A 27573-nucleotide genomic window follows, 5' to 3' on the forward strand; every position below is an offset into this window, starting at 1 on the left:
GGGTTCTTATGTGTGTTTGTGGGGAAGTGTTTTCAAACTTGTTCATAGTCATTAATTCTGAACTTCTTGCCACATTATCCACTAGTAGTTCATTTCATCACACCGTTTGTTAGTTTGCTGGTACTTTTGGCTGACGGTGTATTTCTCAACATGCTGTTTGTGAATCATTCAAGTTTACTTTTTGAGGACTCAGTTTTGCTAGAAAATGTCTTTTCAGTAGTAATAAAGTACTACTCAAAACTGTCAATATGTTCTCCAAGGTTTAGGCACAGGCCTTAACCTTGCCTTAAACAGGCCTTAAGTTTAGGCCAGTGATAACAAAACAGGAATCACAAATAACTTTCTAGGTTCTATGATGTCCATTTGTAGCTACAGCACTTCAAACTTTCATTTGGTTTGTATGTATTAGTTGAGAGAAAATTCTCATGTATTGCACATGATAATATTACAGCACCAGTTCAGAACAACCAAGGTTACTATCACTTCTGAAGTAAACAAGTGTTTTAACCACCTTACTGGCCATTAAAGATCAAATACACATCCTCAAAAGCTTCGTATCTATCATAAATTTTTTTAATATGCACTTCGCATCCATGGTAATGTGGTAATGTGGACGTATATATACGTTCTGGCCGGTAGCATGATTAAGCTTGGTTTAAAATGAATTTTTATCACATGTTTACTAAGCATACTATAGTCATTGTCAAGGGTGAAGCATTTATGGTGCTTGACTTTTTTTTTTTTTGACTGACCTACCATTATTTCTTATTATAGCTGTTCTTCCTTATAACCAGATCATATTACAAGCAAAAGTTGCTAAAATGCAGTAATGTAAATAAATAATTGGACTAATCTAGGAAATTATGAAATAAATTGTATTTTTTAACTGTTCAAAAAAAAAAAATTTGGTGTTATAGTCTTAATTCCTTTGTATTGTACCTGACCAAAAGTTTTTATTTCACATAACTAGCTAAATTACAAAGCAGCACACTTCATTTAAGCATCTCCTAAAACACTAATAAAAACATATCCTGTGGCAGTTATAATTCACAGTGAAGGAAGAGGGGAATACTAAATTAAGCTTTTTTTCCCCTTCTGGGGAAAGACTATAACACCACAAAAATTTGGTGTTATAGTCTTAATTCCTTTGTATTGTACCTGACCAAAAGTTTTTATTTCACGTAACTAGCTAAATTACAAAGCAGCACACTTCATTTAAGCATCTCCTAAAACACTAATAAAAACATATCCTGTGGCAGTTATAATTCACAGTAAAGGAAGAGGGGAATACTAAATTAAGCTTTTTTTTTCCCTTCTGTGATAAATTTATTTAGTACACAGATTTTATCAGCAGAAATATGTGCCCCACCCCAGAAAGGAGAGAGAAGAAGGGAATACCAAATGAATCATATCCTGCTATGCTATAATTTCATAGCAATACAACTGACATCTGGCTCTTACTACAAATGTTCATTTCTACTAACTGGTCACATGAACTAGCAGCTTATAACCTATCACCAAGTTCACCAGGTACCAACCTATGCTGCATTATGTTAATTACTGTATGTAACCTTTTTCCATCTACCACTAAATTTTTTAATTCATCTCTATACCAATAATTAGATTAATTTTATTGCTATATTGGCTTGTCCATACATTTCATAAGGTTATTTTATTTATTTCTATAGAATTACCCATTTGACATACTTTTATCACAAACTTCTATATGTACAGATTAGTAGACTGGATTTGATTCCAGTTCTACTCACAAAAGATTTAGCCCTGACTCCAATCAGTTATGTAAATTATGGATGAGCCTTATTCTATGATGAAATGTAACTTATACATATTCCTTGGAAAATTAATCATTTCATGTTTATGTTTGCTTATTCAGTTTTTTTTAAATGTTTTTAAGCAAAAGAATTTTTATCCTTAACTGTAATTTCAGATACATCTGTGTGAGATCTGTTTTTACACTAACAACAGAATACTCCTCGTTGTCTGTAACTCTTGTGGTCACAATGCGGAAGTTTTTTTCTCTTCTGTTTTCCATATTTTATTTCAGGAATCCCTTCACTGTTGCCCATTGGATTGGTACTGTCTTAGTTTTCGCTGGAACTATTGTGTTCACTGGTATGATAAGTAAGATAAAACATTCACTTACAAAGAAATATAAGAAAAAATGAATGTAAATTTACATAATTTTGGAGTATTTGTATCCATTTATTGCTTACTTATTTATATCAATTTTGAAATTATTTTATGTAGCAAGAGAATCCATGTGATCATAGTGCAGTTAGTCGCAATAATTTATTATTTAGCTTATAATCAAACATGCTTGGTTCTGTTGTTTGTTACTGCCAATGGCGTTAGCATAGTAATAATCAAAATAAATTTTTAAAAAAAAACTCATCTTCCATGGAGGTCCTATAACAACACTAATAAAATGTATTATAAAAACAAATAAATGAAAAATAACTGAATTAATTTAAGATGATGAAAATGAACACTTCTACATATCTACAACGGTAATTTTTTTTTTTAAACGGAATTTGAAGTATCTTCATGTTTTAACAGCTAATGTATCAATATAAAAATTGATTTGTCATTTTCAGTACTTATTATTGTTGATGCATTTTATTCATCAAATAATGCAAAATTAACATCAGGTATACTTTCAATGAAACACAAGACGTTATAGAAATCACTGCCTTGAGCCATAATACTCTGTAATTCTCACTACACATTACTGCTGCACTAAATATTAAGTAAAGAAGACAAGTGCACAATAATGGACTTGGGAATTACCCAGTTGGACTTATCAGATCTCAAGAGGCCAAAATAAAAGATAAATTATTCCAAAAAATATAAGACTTAAATAAATCCTGAAATTTGCAAGATATCATGCAGCATTTTTTTTTCAAGTTTAATATGCAGGAATTATTAATGGTTCAACATTGGTCACAGTACACCTAAGATTTTATGAGTCAGAAAGTTGTCCTCTTACAAAAATTGTGTTAGATATCAGTCACCACCAAGGGAATTGCTCATCTATGCTGATCAGGTGTTAGCACAGGAGGAATCTCATGTTGAAAATTTTTCTAGAAGTCTAACCGTTTCAATTATTATTAAAATCTAAAGTGTACCCTGCTGAAACAGCCTTGTATCTAATTTTTTGTCAACTATATCTGGTATGGAATTTTTTTTTAAACAGAATTCGAAGTATCTTCATGTTTTTAACAGCTAATGTATCAGTGTAAAAATTGATTTGTTATTTTCAGTACTTATTATTGTTGATGCATTTCATTCATCAATAATGCAAAATTAATATCAGGTATACTTTCAATGAAACACAAGACATTATAGAAATCACTACCTGGAGCCATAATACTCCAATTCTCACTACACATTACTGCTGCACTAAATATTAAGTAAAGAAGACAAGTGCACAATAATGGACTTGAGAATTACCCAGTTGGACTTATCAGATCTCAAGAGGCCAAAATAAAAGATAAATTATTCCAAAAAATATAAGACTTAAATCCTGAAATTTGCAAGATATCATGCAGCATTTTTTTTAAAGTTTAATATGCAGGAATTATTAATGGTTCAACATTGGTCACAGTACACCTAAGATTTTATGAGTCAGAAAGTTGTCCTCTTACAAAAATTGTGTTAGATATCAGTCACCACCAAGGGAATTGCTCATCCATGCTGATCAGGTGTTAGCACAGGAGGAATCTCATGTTGAAAATTTTTCTAGAATAATTCTAACCTTTTCAATTATTATTAAAATCTAAAGTGTACCCTGCTAAAACAGCCTTGTATCTAATTTTTTTTTAAACTATATCTGGTATGCAGTTTTTTTTTCTGGTTGTGAATTGTATGTATTGCAGTTTTTTCATTTTTCTTTGTTTACTTTTAAGAACCATGCTTATTAAATGGAAACTTGATTACCATCAGAAATGAGTAATTTATTCGCTATTCTCATAAAACATAAGAATAACTGTAGTTTGTTAACTGGAAATTAAAATACATGTTCTAAGCTTTTACTGAAATAAATCAATTTTCAAACCAGATCCCTAGTTTGATTTAATTTTTTATTCCAATTTAATTGAAAATATTTGCCCCTTGTGAATTTAAAATTAGAGTAATTGACTCTGTCCAATTATATTGAATCATTTAGATATAGTATTTAGTATTATTTCTCTAGCTACTGTAAAAGCATAAGACCTCAGATGTCTTATGCTTTCACAGTAGCTAGAGAAATCTATGGAAAATTACTAGCAAAATTTTCCATAGATTTCTATAGTATGGCATACTTTACTTTGAATTCATTTGGTGTTGGTTCACTTGCTATCCCCACCTGGTAATTTATTATACTTATTCACTACCTTTCACTCAAAAAATATGTCTTAACCAACAGGGGTGTAGTCCTAAAAGGATAGGACTCTACCTTGTAAACAAAAATACAGAGCACGAAGTGTGGCATTATTATTATTATTGCGACAGCCATATGGCAGAGAGAGATTGCCTTCTTTTCTGAAACAAAAATTAAAAGAGTGGCAAGCTGCTATTTTTTTGACTGAATGCTGGAAATGCATTATAAGTCTCATTATTATAATTCTTATAATTTATTATAATGAATTTAAAAATGTTGATAGTTTTAAAAAAGTACCAGGGCATTGCCCTGGCCCGACTACACCCCTGTTAGCCACAGGACCACTACACACAAGTTATCCAGAATGACCACTTGTTCGCCCACCATCTATTAGCTATGCAATCACTTGCTTGTATCTGCTGATTAGACTCCTCTATATGTCTGTCATATCATCCCTTTACTTCCTATCTGCCAAGCTCTACAGAGCTTGTTACCTCAGCTTATCCTTGTACTCAACATTCCATGATCCAGAAAGTCACTTGCCTCTGGACTTTATTTTGTTTCCTTATCACTTGAATATTCAAGTGACCAGATCTATGTGAGGTCTCTAATTCTGAGTAACCTTTACAACTTCAACTTACTATCCACCACTCTCAGATCTGTTGTCCCCTCCACTTTATGAAGCAAAACTCCATCAGTATAATATACCTCAACGCAGTGCATTTTTTGTAACTCAGTAGGCACTGGTACTCATTCTTTGCTAGCAGAAAAAATTGAAAATTAAAATCAGTGTACCAAAATAAAACCAAATATATTTACTCATATTTTTACTTCATAGTGTGATAAAGATTTTGGAATAAGAACAAATTATGTATATAACATACAGTTTATTAAACATAAATTTATTGTACAAGTATATATAAAAAATAAGTAACATGTATACAATAATTTTTAATAAAAAATGATACAGAAATATAAACTTATATACAATTTTAACAATTGTATAGTGAAAAATGTAAATTAAATAGTTAAGCTTATTTGCATGCTAGATAAATGTGTAAAAAAAATTTACTGAATATTACAAATTTCTAAAGTGCATCCATGCATCAGACATCACTGTTAATAAAGATGCCAGTATGCTGTACCGTTATTTACTCCCCCCCCAAAAAAAAGAGTCTCACTCCATCTCCAGGGCCAAGGTGCTTAACTTTACTCTAAGCAACAAAGAACTGACAACTCCATTTATTACCATGTGGACATAATTCCCATTACTGAGACAAAGAAGACAAAAACACAGATCTTGCTAAATAATAAGTATAGGATGTTATATTTGGGCAGTAGTGATCAAGGAAAGGGAGGAATAGGAAGAACGATAGCATTCAACATCAAACATGAAGACAAATCTCGATTAGAAGGCACCTTTTAAGTAGAGTTATGTGGGCAAACTTGAAAATTGGGAAATGGACAATGAACCTTATTTTGTGTCTATGGTTCTGCAAAAGGTTCTCCTAAGGAAGAAGTGGAGGAATTTTTTGAGTCATTAGAGCAGGCAGCTGACAAAGAAGAAAAAGTGGTCCTTGTTGGAGATCTAAACAGCAGAGTAGGAAATGAATCCCACCAGGCATATAGGAATATTTTGAGAAAATTTGGAGGCAATAGTAAGTATTAATGGATTTCTGCTTAGGACACAGACTAGTCGTTACACCATATTCCAACATAAAGATGTGCACAAGTTCATGTGGAGAGAAGCAGGGCCATGCCAACCCGAGGGTACAAGGGTGCACCGCACCCGGGCAGCAGCATTTTATGTAGCTAATATCTAATTTGGATTATACAATGCAGTATTAGGGGTGGCTGATAAAAGTTTACAGCCAGGCAGCAAATACCCTTGGCATGCCCTTGGAGAGAAGATACAAGAGATAAAAGCCTCATTGCTACGTCATTGACAGTAGCATCTTCATGCTGGTCCAAGACGAGTGTACAGAGGTTGTGAAAGTGGAAGTGACCATCACTTAGTTTTAAAAAAAATTAAAAAGAAGTAAAGTTCAAGAGCTTTTACAGGTAAACTATAGATGACTACAAAAACTTTATTGAAGAAAAAATGAAACAGTTTAAAAAATAAAAAACAAACCTCAGAGTCTCAGTGGCAAACTCTGAAGAAAATGTTGACTGACTGGTATTGCTAGGGAGATATGAGGTGAAGTTGTCTGCAAGGATAGAAAAATAAGAACACCCTGGTGGACACAAGATGTTAAAGAAGCAGTCCTGGAAAAGAAAGTATATAGAAAGTTCGTAGCAAATAAGTCAGAAGATGCTCCAAAAGAGTTCAGAGAAAAACATAAAAGAGCTAAGCTATCTGTGAAAGTAACTAAACAAAAGTCATAGGAATACTTCAATAAGAATATAGAAAATAAATATCAGGAAGGTCGCAAAATGTTTTGCAGGATATTGAAAAAGCTCAGAAACAGAACAGATTATCATAAAGGAATCACAGGTACATAAAAACTGAAGATAAGAATGTCCTAGATCTTTGGAATACTTACTTTGAAAGACTGTTAAATGAAACAATCAGCGAGAGAGCAGTAGTAGAGACTTTTCAAGAGAAATGCAAACAGGGAAACATATCAATACTCGAGGCAGAAAAAGCCATCAGAAACTTGAAATGTGGAAAAGTAGCTGGAGTAGATGATATTCAACTAGAAATGCTTGAATATGGAGGTATAAAAGTTTTGCAGTGGCTACACTACATAATTCTCATTGCCTGGTTAGTAAGTCAAATTCCAGATAGTTGGAGTAGGGTGCTCATAGTTCCTATCTATAAAAAAGGGAATAAAGATGAATTTGAGAATTATAGAGGAATTTCTCTACTGAGTGTTCCAGGTAAGGTTTATGCAAGCATACTTGAAAAGAAGTTATGCCTTTTCCAGATGTGGATTTGGAAAAGGCATATGACATGGCAACCATAGAAAGCTTTTCAAAACAATACAATTATATGAGTAAATGGAACATTATACAGAGCAATACATCATCTATTTAAGTTGTCAGTCAGCAGTTAGAATTGAAGGAGAAGAGGAAGATGGTTTGATGTAAAAGCAGGTGTGAGACAAGGATGCACATTATCTCCACTCTTATTCATCATCTATACGATCATATTATGGAAGAAAGTGGCACTAAACCTGATATTAAAATCAGAGATATGAAAAAGATACTCTTTGCTGTATTCAGATGTTGTACTCCTAAACACATCCAGTGCAAGTCTCCAGGATTCTCTAACTATATTGAATAACAGCTGTAACAAATTTGGCATGAAAATCAGCAATAAAAAGACCAAACCTATGAAATAGGCAGAAAGACAGAAAATTTTAGCTGTATTCTCAATGGAGAACCTATTGAATACGTAAGATATTTCAGCTGTTCAAGCAGTTTTTAGTGAAGATTAAATTTGTAAATAGGCAACAAAAGATAAGCAAAGCTTGTATGGTTGGGACACAGTTGAATAAATGTATATGGCATAAGAAAGAAATTAGCAAAAACACCAAACTAGCAATATACAAGACAATGTTCAAACCATTTTTAAGTTATGGATCTGAGAATTGGATTAGAAATTAAGCACTTGATCAAATACTGGAGACGACAGAGTTCTTAGAAAAATTAAGGGCCTGAACAAATGGCATCAATGGTAGAATCATATTAAAAATGAAGATATTAGGAAGGAACTTAACATTGTTATCATTCAAGAATGTATGAGCAGAGCTAATGGGTGAAGAAAGGTGAGCAAATAAGATGCCAGGAAAAAGACCCAGAGGATGACCAAGATCTAGGATTGGTTCAGCCAGAAGTACTTCAGAAGAAAAATGTTAGATACAACAATATTGGAGTGCTGACAAGTAGTTGACGAACTTGGATGAAAATTGTTGATTGGAAATTATTAATAATGTAAATGCAATCATGTAGTGCTGCCATAGCCATCTGAACATTGCTTGAGGGGTGCATATCAGGAAATTGATGATGAGCACCAACTTATTCAAATCCTCTTGTAACAACATTATATCAGTGTTGTTTAACATTACTCACCAATTTAGCATCAGCAGCAAACATCTTTTAAACCTTGAACTGTAAACAGCAATAGCTCCAGAACAGAACCCTGTGGTGGTATGCAACTGACATGTTTTTCTTCAATGTCAGTCTGTACACAACTTTGTCACTTCTGGGGATGGTTGGTCTTCATCCAACCATTTGCCCACCATTGACTCAAATGCTCCCTTATGCAGAGGCATATTTTTCCTTCCTTCTGCACCTGTGAAATTTCGCATTGCCAGACTTGTTGATCAAGTCAAAGGCATTATTAGATCCTTTGCACATAGTGGTCTTCCAGTCAAAAAGCCTTATTAATATCATGCTTCTTTAAAATATTTCACTTTCATTAATAGTTAGGCTGTTCTTTCCCAAATGTATTCAGTGCTACTCCCAAATCTAGCAAAATAGCTGAATGTTTCTACCCACTATATTTTCTACAGATGTCATCCATCGAAAAATTCTGTTTGGTTGGAAAGACCCTAGTTTTTGAATCTCATCTAAGACATGAAGAACTTTTAAGCCAGCCTGGTTGGCTGAGTGGTTAGTGTATCTGCTCTCCAGCCAAAAGGCTGTGGATTTGAATTTTGCCGTGGGCACGGATGTTTGTGATTGTCTTTGAAAATACTAGTGGTGGGCAGTAGAGGGGCATTGGTGTAGATGATGATGGTAGTTGAAGTTCGCTGTAGTTGGTGGAAACAGAGAATTGTAGAGTAGGTTCCCCTCCCTCGATGAGTCTTTGGACTCCTTGGAGGTGTCATTTAATAATAATTTTCAACTTAAGGTGAGTTAGCCAGCCTAATATAGAAGTAATAGGGTTATTCCTCATGCAAACCAGATAGGAGAACAAGCTTAGTAGTTATAATACACTGGTATCATAGCCTTGGTTGTAATTTCAAAGAAACAGCATGCCATCAGCAACTAAAATTAGTATTCTTTACTCACCCTTTCTTCTACTATAACTTAACTTCACTTGACTATAATTTTAGGATTTTGCTTTGCTGACTCAGTCTTTCATGTGTGAATTTCTCCTTTTCTATACTCTCCTGGCATGTACCTTGTACTCCTCATACAGCTGCTGAGGATCCTGTTCTTTGCATCTTCTCCATAACTTTATTTCCAGGTATCCTTTTAACGTGACAGTTCCATACTGTCAAAAATAACTGACCTTGAATGAGGTGCCACGCACTGCTGATTTCCCACCCATTACCTCACAACTGGTCATGGTATGGAAATATGTTACAAATCTGTTTTTGCCATGCTTTTCTGCAGTGAAGTGTGCATGCTTTTCTAATCACCATGATTAGAAACCTTTCTTATCTGTAAGGATTCTCTCTCTCTCTCTGCACAATGCTTCTTGCTCCCAATAAATTCTTCCATAGTTAGTCACCAATTATTATCAGATACCTGTAACTCACCAATTTCATCTACTTGAGCACATCAAAATCACCCCTCTCTACGTCACCCATACTATAGCACCCCACTAATTATCTAATATTTCTACTCATCTCAACTTCATGTCAAACAGCCTCAAGGCTCACCACTACTTCTCTGACTCCTCCACTTAAAGGTTACAGCTCCTCTTTTATCCTTTGTCTTCTTGAAATATGCAATATCAATTATCTTTATTTTGTCAATATGCCATTCTCTGTCAAACAGGTTTCAGTGCTACAAATGATTTGGAGAAACTAATTTGATCATGGCTCTGACCCAGAGGTGGCGAAACTAAGGTGGAAGTAATGGAGAAGTCATATTATTGGCAACCGGCATATGGAAATATGACTTCTCCATTACTTCCACCTTAGTATCACCACTTCTGAGTCTAGCTCCCGCTGATGAGACCTCAATAAAGGTCAAAACTGGTCTGGGTAGTAGTGACCCTTCCCTTAATAGCATTATACATTCTCGTAGACAGGCTTACAACAAGGATTACTCTAAATCCATCACTATTCCCTACATCTGAGGCACCTCAGAAAAAATTACCAAAATCTTTAAAAAACATGACCTGACCTCCTGTTACAGACCATACAGAAAATTGGCATCCCTTATCCGCTCTACTAAAGACCAACCACTTCGCCTAGACCTACCTGGTGTATACCAGTTCCCTTGCAGCTGTAAACTGTCCTACTTTGGCCAAACAAGCAGGACAGCAAATATATGAGGATTTCTGAACACAAGGACTACATCTGTTTTCACAAGTACAGCCATTCTGGTCTTGCAGACCATGCTCTGGATACACGCCACAAAATACGGTGGAAGAAAGCTACAGTAATACACCGTAGCAAATACAAATTCAAAAGACTATTTATGGAATCAGCTTCAGCCCTAAGAACCTCTCCAAACCTCAACAAATTTGGTTGTGTGCAACTGTCCCAAATTTGGGAAGCTTACATCAGCAGACCTTCAGCCCAACAGCCAAGAACACTTACTTAGCCTGCTAGAGGGCACCATCAGGACTTTTAGGAGAACAATAGCTTCATCACTTCATTCTCAGTTACTGTTTTGTAGTGCCTACATGTACGTTCCTTTTGAAGATGGCAATGTGACATTGCCGAAATATCGGAAATATTTATGAAAGTATAATTTAATTTATATTCGTATCTATGTTGTTCAATTCCTTAAGTGATTTAGTAAAGCATTATACATGTCTGCAAGGATATGTGTTTTGCATTATGGGATACTAAGGCAAGTGATGAGAACTTATATCACCTTTACCACAAGTTTGCCCCAGTCCTGAAAATACTTCAGGTGCAAACTTTGTTTGCTTACACTTGGATAAAGGATTAAGCCAAATATATAATTGGTAGCATAGCCAAGTGAAAAAACTTCCATCAGCCTCTATACACAAGTAGCTCTGTAACCATATTCTTCCTATTGTCACTCTAAAACACAACAATTGCTGTGTTTACATCCTTAAATAAATCTTTAACAAATTTAGAAGACAATCACAGATCAGTGTGATTGTCTTCTAAAGTTCACTCCACTTTTACCAGCTCTCCCCCCCCACTCTCTCTCTTCCACATTTCAGCAGCCAACCTATTCTAACTGCTTAACTCACTCTGCATTGGCCTTAATCCCATCCGTCCTCATTGTCTTCTTATTTCTACAGTTCTGTGATTAACCAAATCAGCATTTGATAGACAAAGCGCTGTCCTATTGTAGCATGATACCAGAAATTGTGTAAAAGCATACGATTCCTTCCAACTGCACCTTTGAGGCAAGGTCTGGATATTGTTTGACATTTTCCTCAGCTCAGTGCTATCTAAACCAGGAGATTAGGGAAATGGCAATTCCATCTTACAGTGCAGTTTACGGTAATTGTCAGAAAATCCTTGTCACAGGTTTGCAAGAAGACTCATTTCTCATGCAGCTTCATGTGAGGATTCATGTTGGTTTTGGTGGTTGGTATTGTAGTACCCCTCACAGTGATTTCCTGACAGGGACTTTCAAGAATGGTGAAATAGCACATGCAACACTGTCAACTAGTGTCTTTGCACCATAAGAATCAAAACTCTCAACTAGTCCAGGAATGGATAGCCGATTGGTTACTTGGAGTACTGTCTAAAATTTTATGTTCATTTGTCATTTTTTATTCATTAGCAATGTAAAGTTTTCAGATGAAATTATTATTATTATTTGGCACCTCCAGGGAGTCCAAAGACTCATCGAGGGTGTGCCAATAGCATCGAACGATTGGTCTCCTTCCAACTACTAACCGCGCTCAAACTTAACCGATTCATTAGTAGCAGAGGCTCTACCAATCGACCAAACCTTTGTCGGCATGTGCAGAATGTGAAGAAACTCGGTTGGAAAATACGAGTTCGATTCGACGAAAGGAATCTTTGAAGATAGTAATCTCATACGGATTCAGCAGTTGTTTTTTTTTCCCCTTACAGGCAAATTGGCCAGAGAACACATGCAATTAATATACTATTAGTGGGCAGTAGATGGTCGTCTGTAAAGAAAGGAGTAGAATAGACGGCGAGTTATGTGGAGTATCTCCCTCGGTAAGTTTTTGGGCGCCTTGAAGGCGTTAGACAATAACATCGCATTATCTGCACATGGCTCATACATAAATGCATGGGGGTAGGCGATACGGCATGTAAATATAGGAACGATAAAATTACGGTTACTCAATATTGGTATTTCCATAGGGTCAAAGAACTCATCGCGGAAAGAACATTTTATTTAATCCTTTTCGTTCTGAGAAATGAGTAATTGTTTTTCAGTGAAGATATCGAACGTTACTTGATAACCATTGCGCTTGTCAAGCATTCTGTGTCAAAACTGTTGTTTACACAAAACGGTTATCTGATTCCTCGGTTTTACCTGAATTCTGGTAAAACATGGTAATGGCTGTAAACAATGAACGAACAAAGAATTCTTTTCTTCTGGGGATGATCTCTTAATAAGACTCGCTGATATATTTGCAGTCGAGAAAAGCTTTTCTTATATGTCTTATCTGTAGATATTATTACATTGAGAGAGAATTTTATAGTACTTAAAGTTTAATAACGAAAGCAGAGGAAAGGTTATGCTTTTGGAGTCAAGAAATCGACAAAACCATGTGACGTTGATCATGGTCGACGCCAGTTCCGTAACTAACTTTTATGGGCCTTGTGCAAGATTTTATTTTGCCCCCCCCCACCTTTTTTTTGGAAAAAAATAAAAATAAACGATACCATAGAAATAGACCGGTTAATTTTTAACTTTAACCAAAAAAGGTACGGAATCACATCCCCCTCCCCCAGCGGCAAATTTTTAAATTTGAAAATATAATACTGATTATTTTTGATACTATTTCAGGCCGCCTTTGTCCTGGGCCCTGTGTCTGTGCACCCGTTGCACCTGCCTAGTTATGGTACTGGTTGACGCCATTGGAAATGTTATCTGTAGTTACATGTGTGTTTATTGAGGTGTGTGCTTTTTCTGTTTGGATTGCATTTCGTAAGACTTTTTTTCGTACTGTTTTTTTAGTGGTTTTTTTGTAGTAACTGCAAATTGGTTTGTTGTACTATTTGGGCTTGTTTTTGTGTGCAGTGGAGTGGTATTATTATTATTATTATTATTATTATTATTATTGTTGTTGTTAACGGATATCTCCATGGTGGAGTCAAAAGACTCATCGCGGGAGGCCCACAGCATAGTTCACAATATACCTATCATAGAATCCACGATCCAATTAGAATTTCACCATGAGAGGCAGAAGCAAACCAGTGTTCACACAGTACCTATCATACTTCTCCTTAAACGGATTCACTGTGAAGAACTTACAACTGCAGGCAACCCATTTCACTCGTTCACCATCCTGGTAGCAAAAACTCTAGACCTCGCATTCTTTTTAACTAAAGGTTTATTCGACTTCCAATGATGACTTCTTGTTCTATCTCCACCTGTCATATAGTGAATAATTTCTTCCATTCTATAAAACCCTTTCAGTAACTTCATGTTTCTATCATGTCACCTCTTTTCCTTCTATCTCCGATTTTTGTAACCCATAAATCTTCAATCTCTTCATGTGGAACATTCCACAGGCCTGAAACCATCTTAGTTACTCTCCTCTGAATCCTCTCAACCACCTCCATATCACCAAGGTGACCAAACCTGAGCATAAAAGTCCAGATAGGGTTGTACCAGAGTTAAAGAAGAAGAATGACTTTCTCCCTACTAGTCAACGTATTTGAACCTCTGATCTGAACTGTTTTGTCAATTTTTGCAATGTGACCTCTCAGTTCTCTCAACACCCAGAGCCCTGGCCTAAATTTTCAGCAATGAAACCCCATCATCAGAATACACAAACTGAAATGTTTTCAACCCAAAGTCAATAACTTTACATTTAGCTACGTTAAAAGAAAAAATGTTACCCTTTGACATACTGACAGTTTATTCAAATCATCTTCCAGGATCACTATATCGCCTTTATTTACTGTACTCTTCATAACTCAGCATTATCAGTAAACAACTGGATATCACTTCAAATTGTTCCCAATGCATTAAACAACTGTGGACCAAGTATGGAGCCATGGCACACCACGTTTTTCAAGAGGTAATGTGATATACTGCTTTGTGTTTATTTATTTTTCTTAAGGTATCTTTTTTTTTTAAGATTAGCAATTGGAGTTTAATTTTTTAAAGGTACATGCTGCTATTGATGGGTGTGCTTTTTGCAAGGTATTTGGTACTCCTCCAAAAACTCAGTGATCTACAAGATCGCTCTAAATCTCAGTGACTCTAAAGGATCACTACTAAACTTATTACTCCCGATCTGAATGACTCCAGCACAGGAAACTCAGTGGTGGCTACACTCAATGACAGGCAAAAATCAGCCACCAAGAGCCTCTTTTCTCCCTAGGGAGAAAGCAAACTCAAAGACAAACATTATGAATATCATCACTGGGAGCCAGACTCAAAAGAGAGAAAGGTGGAAGTAATGCAGAAGTGATATGCTATGTTGAGAAAAAGTATTTTGACACCTCACGTGCCATGCAATTTTCGGATCCTACCTCATGCAAATATTCACGAGGTGTCTGTGTAAGGGTATGCTGCATGCTTTACACTGTACTCGATATTAAAGTGCCACATTCAGCTGAACTGACAGACTTCCAACGTGAGATGGTAGTTTGGGATTACATTAGTAGTCTTTGTCGGTGACATTGCTACCCAGTTCAGTGTACTGAAATCCACTGCACCATATGTAATTCATACATGGAAAGTTGGTATTAGCACAGCAAGAAAACAGCCTGGGAGGCTATAATCTCGGTCATTGAGTGTTATTCCACAATAAGCTGTGTCGTGGAATGTTCAGGCATCCTGCATGTCATCAGCAAAGGACCTCACAGACTGCAGGGATTTGCATGCCTTATGTTACCATGGCAAAGCAGCTGTGAACAAGCCATCCCCAGTGCAAAAATGACATCTGGGATGTCTTTCACACCATCCTAGACTGTAGATTGGAATCGAAGAATCACGCTTCCACGTGATTTGTCGATGGCTCCTGAGTGTTTGGTAGGACTGCATCATTTCAATTGTCAGGTTTGGACAAATGAAGGCTCAGTAATGGTATTAGAGATGTTTCATTTGAATAGGGCTTGGTCCATTGGTGGATCTTGCCCAAAACCCATGACGTCTGATGGCTACCCGGACAACTTAATGCTTCTGACACTGGAAGTACTTTGGCAGTGACTGTTGCATGTTTCAGCAAATACATTGCTCCATGTCATACTGAACTGCATTTTCAAGGCTGATTTCCATAAAAGAAAACTGAATTATTGGACTGTCCAGCTCTCAACCTCAAACATCTTTGGGACAAGTTAGAATGCTGAATTCGCTGCAGACCACAGTGGCAGTCAACAATGGGGGGAAGCTTTGCACGAGGAACAGAAGAATATTTTCGTTGGGACATCAAAAATTGGTCGAAAGCATAACCTGAACGATAGATGTTGTCATTCAGGTCAAAGGTGGCCCAGTACTAGAAATGTAATTAAAACGTTTTTATTTTTATTTTTAAATCAGAATACTGTATATTTTCCATATACAGTAGAATTAGTGAAAAGGTGTCACCTTAATTTATAACCAGAAAAATTTTTTTCTACTATCTTGTAGAAAAACAAGATAGTAGAACAACTATCTCTAATCCAGATTGTTTTAATAAGATGATATACTTTTTCACTGTATTACTTCCACTTTGGTATCTCTTCTGGAGTCTGGTTTATTTTCTTCAGCTGTTCTGTATTCTCATGGTTTTATTTCAGCACAAAAGTATCATGAAGTGCTTGCTGCACTAGTTGCAAAGTTTATAAGAAGGGGGAATGGTTTACAGGCGATACCTGAGCCTACATATGCTTTGTGTTTTACGTTGTTTATTACTATTGTCTGTTTTGTTGACAAAATTAGTTTTTTTCGTATATGAGTGGTCACTTAACTGAATGTACAGTTAACCAAACTGTTACATAGTTTGGTACTATCTTTTAAAACTTGTGGTCAACTGGGGATTTGGGGATTTATAGGTTGAAAAGTTGAGAAATCACTGTATATAATAAAAGTGACAGTTATCATGCAAATCTATTCAACCACTGCTTTATTTACTGGATAATTTTGACCTATAGTCAGGGCTCGAAAAATTATGCAAAATCCTATTCGCCAAGCAAAAAAGTATTCTTCCGAGAGGCCTCCCCCATTTCTTTTAAATGATATGGCCTAATAAGTCGACAGAAGAGGTCAATGAAATGATTAGTAGTGCTATTGTGGCTGGAGGATTTCCTTTGTGAGACATTAACATTAGAAAAATAATTTATTACATTAATTTTTGTTACCAGAATGGCCCTTTATATGATATAACACATATTTCCAGAAAATACGGCTGATCATTTTCACATTCTGTTCAAACAAATCAAGTGGCAGTCCATTGGAGGATACTATCATAAGCTGCAACTCAGAAGCACTTCTGGTTTTAGATTTGATTATATTCATCACGGGTAATTGCGCAAGCAAACCTATGATACCTACCACAGAAGAGCATGATGGCCTAATTTTCTTTAATCATGGTGAACAAAAACACTGCGCACTAAGATAAACACTGGATGTTCAAAGCAAAAGTTACGACAGCAGTGTTGTTCTTAAGTTTTCCTAAATTAAAAAAAAAAAAAAAACTTATTCTGTACAGTGTATAGGGGGGATAAATCCAGCAGTCCCTTTTTCATACCCATGGAAATTATTTTGGAAAGGGAATCCCTACCTTTGTTAATTTCTGCTACATGGAAGATGAAAGGAAATACTACTTAACACAAGGAGTCCTACTTATCATATATGCATATGAATACAGAATCCAAAAAAAAAAAAAAACATGACAAATGGCAAGAGAGGCTGTTCAGAACTAGAATTATATGGTGTAAATGGGATATTAGATCAAGCAAGTTATAACTGAATTGACAAATCGGTTGTTAGAATCGGAGGTACTGGAGAATGGTTTGATGTAAAATCAGGTGTGAGACAAAGGTGCACGCCATCTCCACTGCTATTCCTTCTTAATTTTTCTCATACCTGATATCAAAACTGGAGATATTAATCTCAGCTGTTTACCTTTATGGAAATCACGCTATACTTCTAAATAAATCTACTCTGCAGGATTCTTTGACTAAACTGAATAATCCATAACAAAGTTGGCATTGAAATCAGTAATAATGTCAAAAGAGTCAGATCAAAATGGAGAACCTAATAGTTTTTAGTTTGTTGTGAAGATGGCAAATTAAATATGAAAAGAGACAACACAATAAGCAACGCTTGCATGGTAGGGAGTCAACTGAATGCATTTGTATGGAATAAGAGAAATTACTCAAAACCAAAACCATTCGGCCAGCCTGGTTGGCCGAATGGTTATCGTGTCCACTTTCGAGTCAAGAAGCCGGGGGTTCGAATCCCGCCGTGGGCATGGATGTTTGCGATTGTCTGTGGGCATACTAGTGGTGGTGTTGGTCGGCGGTAGATGGCGTTAGTGTAGTTGCGGTCAGTTGGTGGATTGTGAGTGGTGGAAGCAGAGTTGCAGAGTGGATGCCCTCCCTCAATGAGTCTTTGGACCCCCTGGAGGTGACAAATAATAATAATAATAATTAAAGAAAAGAACCAGAGATGACAGCTCTGAGAAAAACTATAGGTGTGAAGAGATGGTACAGAAACTTCTAGCTTTACAATTCCTTATGCGTTTTAGTCATTTGTTTTTTTTTTCTGTGCAATATTCTTCTTAACTCTTATTTTCCTTAATTCCTTCTTAATTCCAATTCATAACTTTTAGATTTGTAAGATTCTTTTTATACATCATCAATCCGTCTTTTTCTTGGTCTGCTTTTCTTCCTTTGTCCTAATGGTTTCCACTCAAATATTTTTTTAACTCCTATCTTTTTCCGTTCTTTCTATATGCCCTAATCACGCTATTCTTTATGAATTTATATATGTTCACTATTAGTTAGTTGTTCAAGCTCATTATTTGTTCTAATTCTCCATATGTCATTTTCTTCTTTTATTGGTCCATATATTTTCCTTAATATTTTCCTTTCAAAATTCTCAATCTATCTAAATCTTTGTGTTAATGGCCACATTTTGCCTCCATACATTATTACAGGTCGTAATTGTTTATCATCATCATTAGTGTTCTGTCTCTTGACAGGTCCAATGGTATAGCTCGGCAGATTCTCTTCCCCTAATTTCCTTTGTCTCTTGCTTCCTCCTCCTTCATTTCCTGATATCTTCTTGTTCCCATTATATCATCAAGCATCGACATTGTTTTATTAAGTTTTAATTTAGAATTACGATTAACCATGTCATTACTCGTTAACTTTTTATAAATATAATATAACCAGTGACAGCTTGTACATAAGCACTGTAGCACCCACAAGGAAAAAACGAAAAACTTAAATTTTGTTTGTGTTTATAAATATAATAACAATACTTACAACATTATATAAATGCAATACAACATGTTAAAGGTTACAGCTTATGTTTCGAAATTGATTGAAAGTTAATAATTGGAATTGTCGGAATTATCACGTTCGGTCAGTTCCAGCTAGACTCGCCGATGTTCGTTTGCACTTGTCACTTCACATAACAATTGAATCTGATATTGCCAGTTGAGCAGTTCTTCCCCTCATCTCCTGTAACATCCAATTCATATTTCACCTGCATTCTTTATAAGTTCTCCTATTATCCCATCTGCTCCTGGTGCTTTAAAACTTGTTTTATTATTTCCTTATAAGTTGGTTCTTGAATTCTTTCTTCTGTATTTCTACAATTATTTTGATCTTCATATTCCTTATTTTCTTCTGCTGTCCTCATAAATAATCCCTTCAATCGTTCTTTAACTAATTCTTTCTCGGTTAATACTTTTTCTTCATCCTATCATTTGTGCATCAAAATTATGTAACTGTTTTAATTCTTTATAAAATTTTCTAATTATACTGCACTATTTGTTCCACTTTCTTCTCCATCATTTTTCTTTTCACAAAATTTGCCTGTTTTATTTTCTCTTCCTATTCTTTTCTATTATTTCTTGTGTTCCTTTGTAAATACTTTTTCCTTGCTGTTTTTCAATTTTAGAAAATAACTACATTTCCTAATAATTATCTCCAAATTATTTCCTTGCATTCTTCATGAAACCATTCGTTTCTATTTTTCCTATACCATCCTCGTTTAGCTGCATTTATGATTGATGGATCAAGTCCCATTTTTCTAATATACATTCTTTCCATTGTTTAATATTATCTTTTATTTTCTTCTGATATTTATCAGTTATTTCTCTATTTTGGAATGTTTCAGTGTTTAATTTCTTTATCTTTTCAGTTTTCTTTTGGTCTACATTTGATGTTCTATTCTATATATAAATTTAATTTTAACATATCAGATTAACAATTTGCTTCTCTCTGTATTCGTACATCATTAACTGAACTTTCCCATCTTTTCGAAATTAGGACATGATCTGATTTCACATTTGGTTATTGGAATAATCCAGATCCCCAATTGTATCTTCTTATGTTGAAATCGTACTCATTATTCTAAGTTTATTTGATATTGTTAATTGTATAAGTCTATTTCCGTTTTCACTGGTTTCTTCATGTAAACTATACTTTCCAATTACTTCATGAAATGTCTTTCCCTATTTTTACATTGAGATTCCCTAATATTATCATGCCATCATTTTTCTTTATTTTTTCACGTTTCTCATAAATGTCCATAAAATTGATCTATCACCATCTCATTAGCATTTGCAGTCTGGACATTAATAAAAGTGATATTATGAAACTTTTTATTCGTAACTTCCAAATTCTTTCATTTATTGGTGTGAATCCTAAAATTAAATTTAATATCTTCTTTCTAATAATAAATCCTATCCTACTTCATAAGTTCCTTATTCTTTAGCACCACTATAATACATAATATCTTTTTTTATTTATTCTTCCCCTCATCTCCTGTAACATCCAATTCATATTTCTTTAACTTCTCTGCATTTTCCCCTACCTGTAACACCGTTCTAACATTCCATGTTCCAAAATATATTAACCTTTTCATGTGTTGTTTCCTTGAGGTCATTCCACCTCTCAACTGTTTAGCTTTCTTAACAAGTGTTTTTTTTAAATACAGGAATGGGTTGTTAGCCCATTGCCAAATCCCCAACCTGGAGGCAGGGTGGCCCAGCTATACCTTCAGGCACTGGGTGCCCATTTTAGTAGTCTCTTACAACATGGATGGGCTACATTGGTACTATTCTTTAATCCTGGTCACCACATCATGGAGGAGGGGGGGAGAGGTACAGCAACAGAACTATTAAAAATGTAGATATCAGAAATGAACCCAACATTGTTTGCATTCAGGAATGTTTGAGCAGAGCAACTATTTAATGCCAAGATGGTATGAAAAGACCACAGGAAGGCAAATATCTTGGTGGACTGATTCAGATAGATCAAAATATAAGATTCAACTATACTGGAGTTATATGAGGATTAATTTTGAGGAAAATTGTCACTAAGAAATTATTCATGTAAATATAATGTTTTATCCTGTACATATCAGAAATATTTACTTTTTTCAGCTGTAAACAAAAGTGGGCGCAACTGATTATTTGCACATTCTGGTATTAATGAAATTATCTTAATCATCTTTTCCCATCCATAGTGCTAGGATACTATAGGCTAACCAAGCTCATGGATAAGTTCCCATAAAATTAAAAAAATCAGGAACAGTAAACTATCTGTGGCACACAAATTGAATCTGCTTAAGCATAGCATATAAGGTGCTACTGAATTAATAGCACAATTTTACCTAAAAAAAACTGTCACAAGTTATATAAGTGTTATTAGTATTTCATGTATTACAGCAGGGCTCCATAAATCTGCTTGCCAGAGGCAAGTTATTAGAAGTGAAGTCAATTTCCAACCTAGTTCTAAATATATTCAAAATATCTCTGTCACATAATTTACAAATTTTTTTTTTTCATTTAAAAAAAAAAAAAAAAATTCATTCACTGTTCAGTTGTTTGATCAGGGGTGGGTGGGTGGTTGCAGGAAGTTTTATTTCCAACAGGAAATAAAATCTTATGTAATTAAGGAATTAACTTTAATTACATAAGATTGATCCAAGTGAGTCTTCTAGATGCTTCTACAGATATTTCAAATGAGGAGGAACTTGCCCATTACAATGTAATGGATGGTAATATGCTAGGTAAAATGGGCTAAGTGGCAAAATTAAAGTGATGTGCCAGATTTTATATCAAACACATCATATTGCACATAATTTGAATTCCATTAAAGATGTTCATTGTTGCTAAAATTGAAACAATGGTAAAAAAGAAAAAATTCTTCCACCACCAGACTTCACCAAAAATATGACAAGTGAGAAAAGTAGCAGCTATGTTCACCCCCTGCATTCAGTAAAGTATGTCTGTGTGGGGAGGGTAGCAGCACACTGATTGCATCTATCAACTACTCTGAAGTGGGAAAGCATTTGGGAGAAATAGGCAATGGATAAGAGAATAATTCTGCGACATCAAAAGGCTTGTTAAACAAATGGCATGCCTATAATGCATACGGAGAGATGTTCAAATGTAGAATGAAAAAAATCTAATACATGAAGGAATATTTGATAAAATGAAAATAATCTGAAATTGCTCAGTGTCTCAAATTTACTTTGCTTGAATACCTGGAAGATGTGGGGAAAGAAGAAATTGAGATATGGGGTAAACATTTCCATAATTATTTTGATAATGAAGAAACAGTAAGTAATGGTGAATGAATGATAATGAGCCTAAAGTTGTCAGAAATGCATTTAAACATACAAGAACTTTTTGAAAGAACAGAGTAATAAGAACAGATTTCCATGTATCTCAAAACTGCTTTAAATTGTAGCCATTATATCAGCAAGCACAGTCACCTGAACAAGGTTCTAATCAACTGAATCATTCCACCCTTGATTTACATACAAATGCCACTCTGTAGGACCTTATTCAAGAAAAGACACTTGAGGACATATGAAGTCTATGTATAGTGTTAGTGATATACATTTTAAACCCACATTGAAAGGATACTTCTGGATATGTGAAGTGGGTAGTAAGAATTAAATTTTAATTTTAATTTATATAAAATATACTGATACTGTGAGCAAGTCAACTTTTTTTGTGAAATTGACTTGCAGTAAGCTTTTCTTTTCGCTTAGTGGGGTACTTAGCACTTCTGCACCTTGGGGTTGTGGGGATAAACTTATATGGTATAGAATATTATGTTTACCTATTTAAGTAGTCAATCTGCAAAGTTGTAACCAAGGCTAATGTGAAGGGAGCTGGTCTGCCCAACCAGCAAGACTGAACCAAGAAAAGCAAACATATGCATAGCCAGACCTCATGTTCCTTTCCAGGTCCTAGCTGTACCCACGTCCTCCCCCCCATCAGCCAATATGCCTAACATGTTATATAATTATAAAAGTGGAAGCTGCCTCATTTTGTATTTGTCTGGAAAGACAAATCTGTATATGCAAAGACAATGAGGTGATTATAAACATTTACATTAAAAATTGCATTTAATTTTACTCTTTCATACAGCATTCCCTCACCAAATGTGGAAGTTTATAAAATACACTGATATCATGGGTGGATTAATGATTAATCCATTAACCAGAACAGAAGAGAAGAAATAATTTTACATACCATCACAAAGAAAATTAGAGGACATTATGGAGATTTTTAGAAACAGGTATCGGAATACACTGATAAGAGGCTAAAAATAGAAAAAAAAAAGGCTTTAATTTAAAAACTGAATTGTTGCAATTTATGCAACAATTCTGTTTTTGATTGTTGGATCCTACAGTATCTATATGTTTTCGTTTAAGTTGTGTTCCCCCCCCCCCCACCCCCCAAACTTTATAAATAGAAAATCCAAAACAAAATTAATTACTAAAAGAAATTATCAAGCTCTAAAAATGTGGGCAATTTTATTGTATTACACATATGCTATGCTAAAAATAAATTAAATTTTTCAAAATATATTACAACATGATACCTCCAAGAACTCGTTGCAGGAGGGCACTCTACCACTACATATGGGCAGAAATGGAGATTGGTTGTAGTTCCCAGAACAACTCAAAGTAACTAACGCTCTTCTGGAGGTAATGATGAAGAAAAATATCAGACTACTTAAAGAATAAATATGAACAAAATGTCATGAATTCTTGTACTGATGATTAAAATGAACAGCCTACAAGGTAAATGCAAAATACATGTTTGTGTGTATATATACAGGGTGTTCGGGATAAATTTGACATATTTATAATTATATTTTTCCGTAAGTTACATGTATTAACACACACTTCTCTTCATTTAAAAGTTTGGACCCTTCTTCATTCATATACAAGATGTCAGAAACGATGGATAGCTGGAACCCACCTGAATCATGGAAGAGAATAACTTGTATCATGATGATTCGTGCCCGCCATCAAAATAAGGATATTACGACTGCTGCCCAATGCTCCCTGAATACAGTAAAAACAATCAGGCATGAACTAGAGACTTGCAATGGTGACTACGAGGATGTAGCAAGAAGAAAGATCCCTAGCAGACGATCTGATTGCGTTCGTACAGCAGAATTCCTCGCAAATCTGCAGGAACAGGTGTTGAAGAACCCTGGCATTGGAATTCGGGCTTTGTTCGTCGAGTTGCTAACTGTAGTCAAGCCCTGGATAACAAGGGTAGCCAATGGTAAGCCGTATGTATGGCAGCAGGATTCGGCCCCTTGCCACACCTCTGGGAAAAGTCAAAAATGGTTGTCTGAAAATTTCTACGACTTCACCAGTCCAAATGTTTGGCCTCCAAACTCCCCAGACCTTAACCCCATGGATTATTTTGTATGGGGCGCAGTTGAAAAAGACACCAATCGCACTTCCAGTAATACAAAAGCCCAGTTAATGGATAAAATTAAAACAGTTTTTGCGGCCCTTCCCAGGGAGACTGTAGCATCAGCTTGTTCAAGGTTCCGAAGCAGAATTGAAGCTGTGATCGATGCTAATGGTGGTTATTTTGAGTAAATCTTGTTGATAGTATTGTAATTAACTCTGCCTGTAATGTTTTTTTGTCAATTCATTAAATTTAATAGATACAAAGAAGATTTTCTTTTTCCTTACGAAACTGTCAAATTTATCCCGAACACCCTGTATATATAAAAATCATGGTTTTACTGCAAAGCAAAGACAAATAGGTATGATCTGAATGTACTGTATTTACAATGCAGGTCCTAAAAATGAGAGTGGATACCATCTGAAATTTGATATGAAAGGGAGTGTCCATGTGCATATTTTATAGAATTTTCTATAAACATAGAAAAATTATATTTTCTGTTTTGGTAATGATTTGTGCACTTCACACTCTCGTGGAGACTCATGGGAACTCTCAACACACAGCTATCATACATTGCCTTAAACAATTTGTCTCAGCACTTAACATAGTTTCAGGCTGTGTTCTAATCGCTTACCACTCTCCATGCAAATACCTACATCCACTTCCTGCTTTCTCCCATTCCACATTAATCTGATAACTCTTACCAGATTAACGTGGATGCCTCAATCATTTAAATGCCTCTGTAGCACAATTGGAAGAACAACGGTACACTTTATATGGACTTTTTTCAAGCGAAGGCGAGTTAGCTGATCTCATACGGAGGAAACAGGGTTTTTTCTCCTGGAAACTCTGGTTTTTCATCCGGCATACAGACAAATCGGCCCTTCAGAACACATGCAATTTACAGACAAAAAAATACTAGTGGTGATGGTTGTGGACAGTAGATGATTGGTAGTAGAGGTTTGTGGTAGTGGAGACTGAGAGTTGTACAGTAGGTGTCCTCCCACGATGAGTCTTCTGACTCCTTGGAGGTGCACAAATAACAATATTCCCCACTCCTATCAACTAATCCAAATTGCAGAGAATAGTGGACAGAACAGTCCTTTCTACACACCTTAGTAGCAATGCTTTCTAATGATAACCTTTCTTTCACAATATCTGCCAAGTTATATGGACAAATATATTTACAAACTTCCCCCTCTAAACAGTATAGTTATAAAAACTAACCAATAGATCCAACAACCTTTGCTCCAATAAGGCATATCTTACAGCTGCATTTTACATACACACCTTTCTACAGAATTAACAAAATACTCAATCCTTCCACCAATCCATGATTTTCTCTTCAGAACAGTTACAATAATTCTGTCACTATTCTGTGTTTGGGGCATATCTGAAAAAAAAAAAAACCTTTGCATTGCCTTTCAATGCAGAGGTGCTCCAAGGAGGAACTTTATACATACCAAGCACAGAGAGAAGTTTGTTCTAGGAGGAAACGGTTTCAATTGAGGCATGTAAAGTTCCTTCTTGCAAGTTGGCCTACTATAGACTGAGAAGTTAATCACCACCTACATTGGACATAAATACATCTAAACGATGAATATGGTCAGTCAGACCATGCTTTAGAGATATTACACAAATGGGGAGGAGAGGATACCATGCTCCATTTCAACTTTAGAAGTGAAAGGCTAAGAAATCTCTTCAGCTGTCCTTAAAAACAGTCCAAATATAAATAAATATAGATGTTAAACTTCTCGAACTATGGGAAATATTGTCAGCAATCTCATACTACAATCTAGGCCTCTGGCTGGTGCCCAGTTAAAATAACAACTTTTGTCTTGAGTTTCATTTTAGTTTAGCCTTTGTGTGTGTTACTATTTATATTATAGTCCCTGAAGATGTTTTTTTTTGTGATAGAAAGTGCCTAAAGAATTACTTATTTTGATCCTTTCTCAATACCATTTTTGCTCCATTAAACATGCAACATGACGTTCACCCAACACTTAAGATTTCTCCACCAGTTTTATACTTTGTGTCTCATCTTTGCTTTTAGAACTGATCATATGCAGTTACTATATCAAAGAAGACTAAAAAATCATACAAAAGAAAATAAATGGTAAAACATGAAACAAATAGTAAAACAAGCAGCATATGAAGTCATAGGGACAAAACTGCAAAAGGACTCAGAACCTGGAACCCAGAAATAGAATCTTTAATAAGCAAAAAGAGATGCACCTTAAATGTTAAACGACAGAACTATAGGAAATGAAATAGAATATTAAGGAATCAGAGCAATAACAAGAGAAACCAGGAAAATCAGAAGACAAGACTGGGAAAAATTTGTTCTTGATATGTTTATGGCCTCCCTCGATGAGTCTGACTCCTTGGAGTTGTCCATAATAATAATAATAAAAGAGTATGATATAAATGGACCTCAACTAAAGAGCTATAAAATCATTAAAAAAAATGACAAGGAACAAAAAATAATCTACAATTAGAAGGCCCCTCCACAAAAGAATGGACCAATCACTACACCAAGCTTCTAAACAATAATCAAATTGAAATAAAAGAAGTAATAAGTCAAGAAACAAATGAAGAACCAATACAGTCAAAAGAAAATATTGGAAAAACTAAGAAATAGAAGTTACAGGAGAAGATGGAATAAATTCAGAACTCTACAAATATAGCTCTAAACCATTCCAATTAAATTCTTAAACAGAAGGGAAGAAAGAAACATCCCACAAGAATGGAAGACAGCAATAGTCAAACATATAAAAAGGAAATAAGAATTGCAGCAACTACAGAGAATCCTTATTAAATATATGCTATAAAATATATTTAGATAATTAAAAGTAAATTAACACCATGGGCTGAGGAAATTATTGGAGAAGAACAATTCAGCTTTAGGAAAGGAAGATCCTGCACTCAAATTATAGAAAAAAAAAATAGAATTTAACCTGCCAACATATATGGCCTTCCTGGATTATGAGAAAGCATATGATCAAATCAACAGAACAAAATTAATCAATATACTGTATGAATTGAAAGCTCCACCTCAAACCACAAAAGCAGTAGCAAATATAATGGAAGAAAGTTATATTAAAATTAATAATGAAACAACCAAAAAAAAAATAATCAAAACCAATAAGAGGTCTCATTCAAGGAAGTGGATTATCACCAATACTTGGTGTGTGTGTGTGGATAAAATTTCAAGAGTGGAGGAAAAACAAAAATCATAGGAATTAAAATAGGAAAT

General features: G+C 35.0%; 1 protein-coding gene across 1 annotated transcript in view; it reads left to right on the forward strand.

Annotated features, from left to right (window-relative positions):
• Positions 1-4079, forward strand: part of Efr (ER GDP-fucose transporter) — a 137719-nt gene extending 133640 nt beyond the window's left edge. The window contains exon 10 of the mRNA XM_090390724.1: positions 1949-4079. Within this exon, the coding sequence (XP_090246850.1) occupies positions 1949-2186 (238 nt within the window). The 3' untranslated portion in view covers positions 2187-4079. The remainder of the gene's footprint in view (positions 1-1948) is intronic.
• Positions 4080-27573: the final 23494 nt, after the last annotated feature.

Source organism: Typopeltis vanoorti, chromosome 3, assembly GCF_054136105.1.
Source record: "Typopeltis vanoorti isolate ZY-2024b chromosome 3, IOZ_Tvanoo_1.0, whole genome shotgun sequence".
NCBI lineage: Eukaryota > Metazoa > Arthropoda > Arachnida > Uropygi > Thelyphonidae > Typopeltis > Typopeltis vanoorti.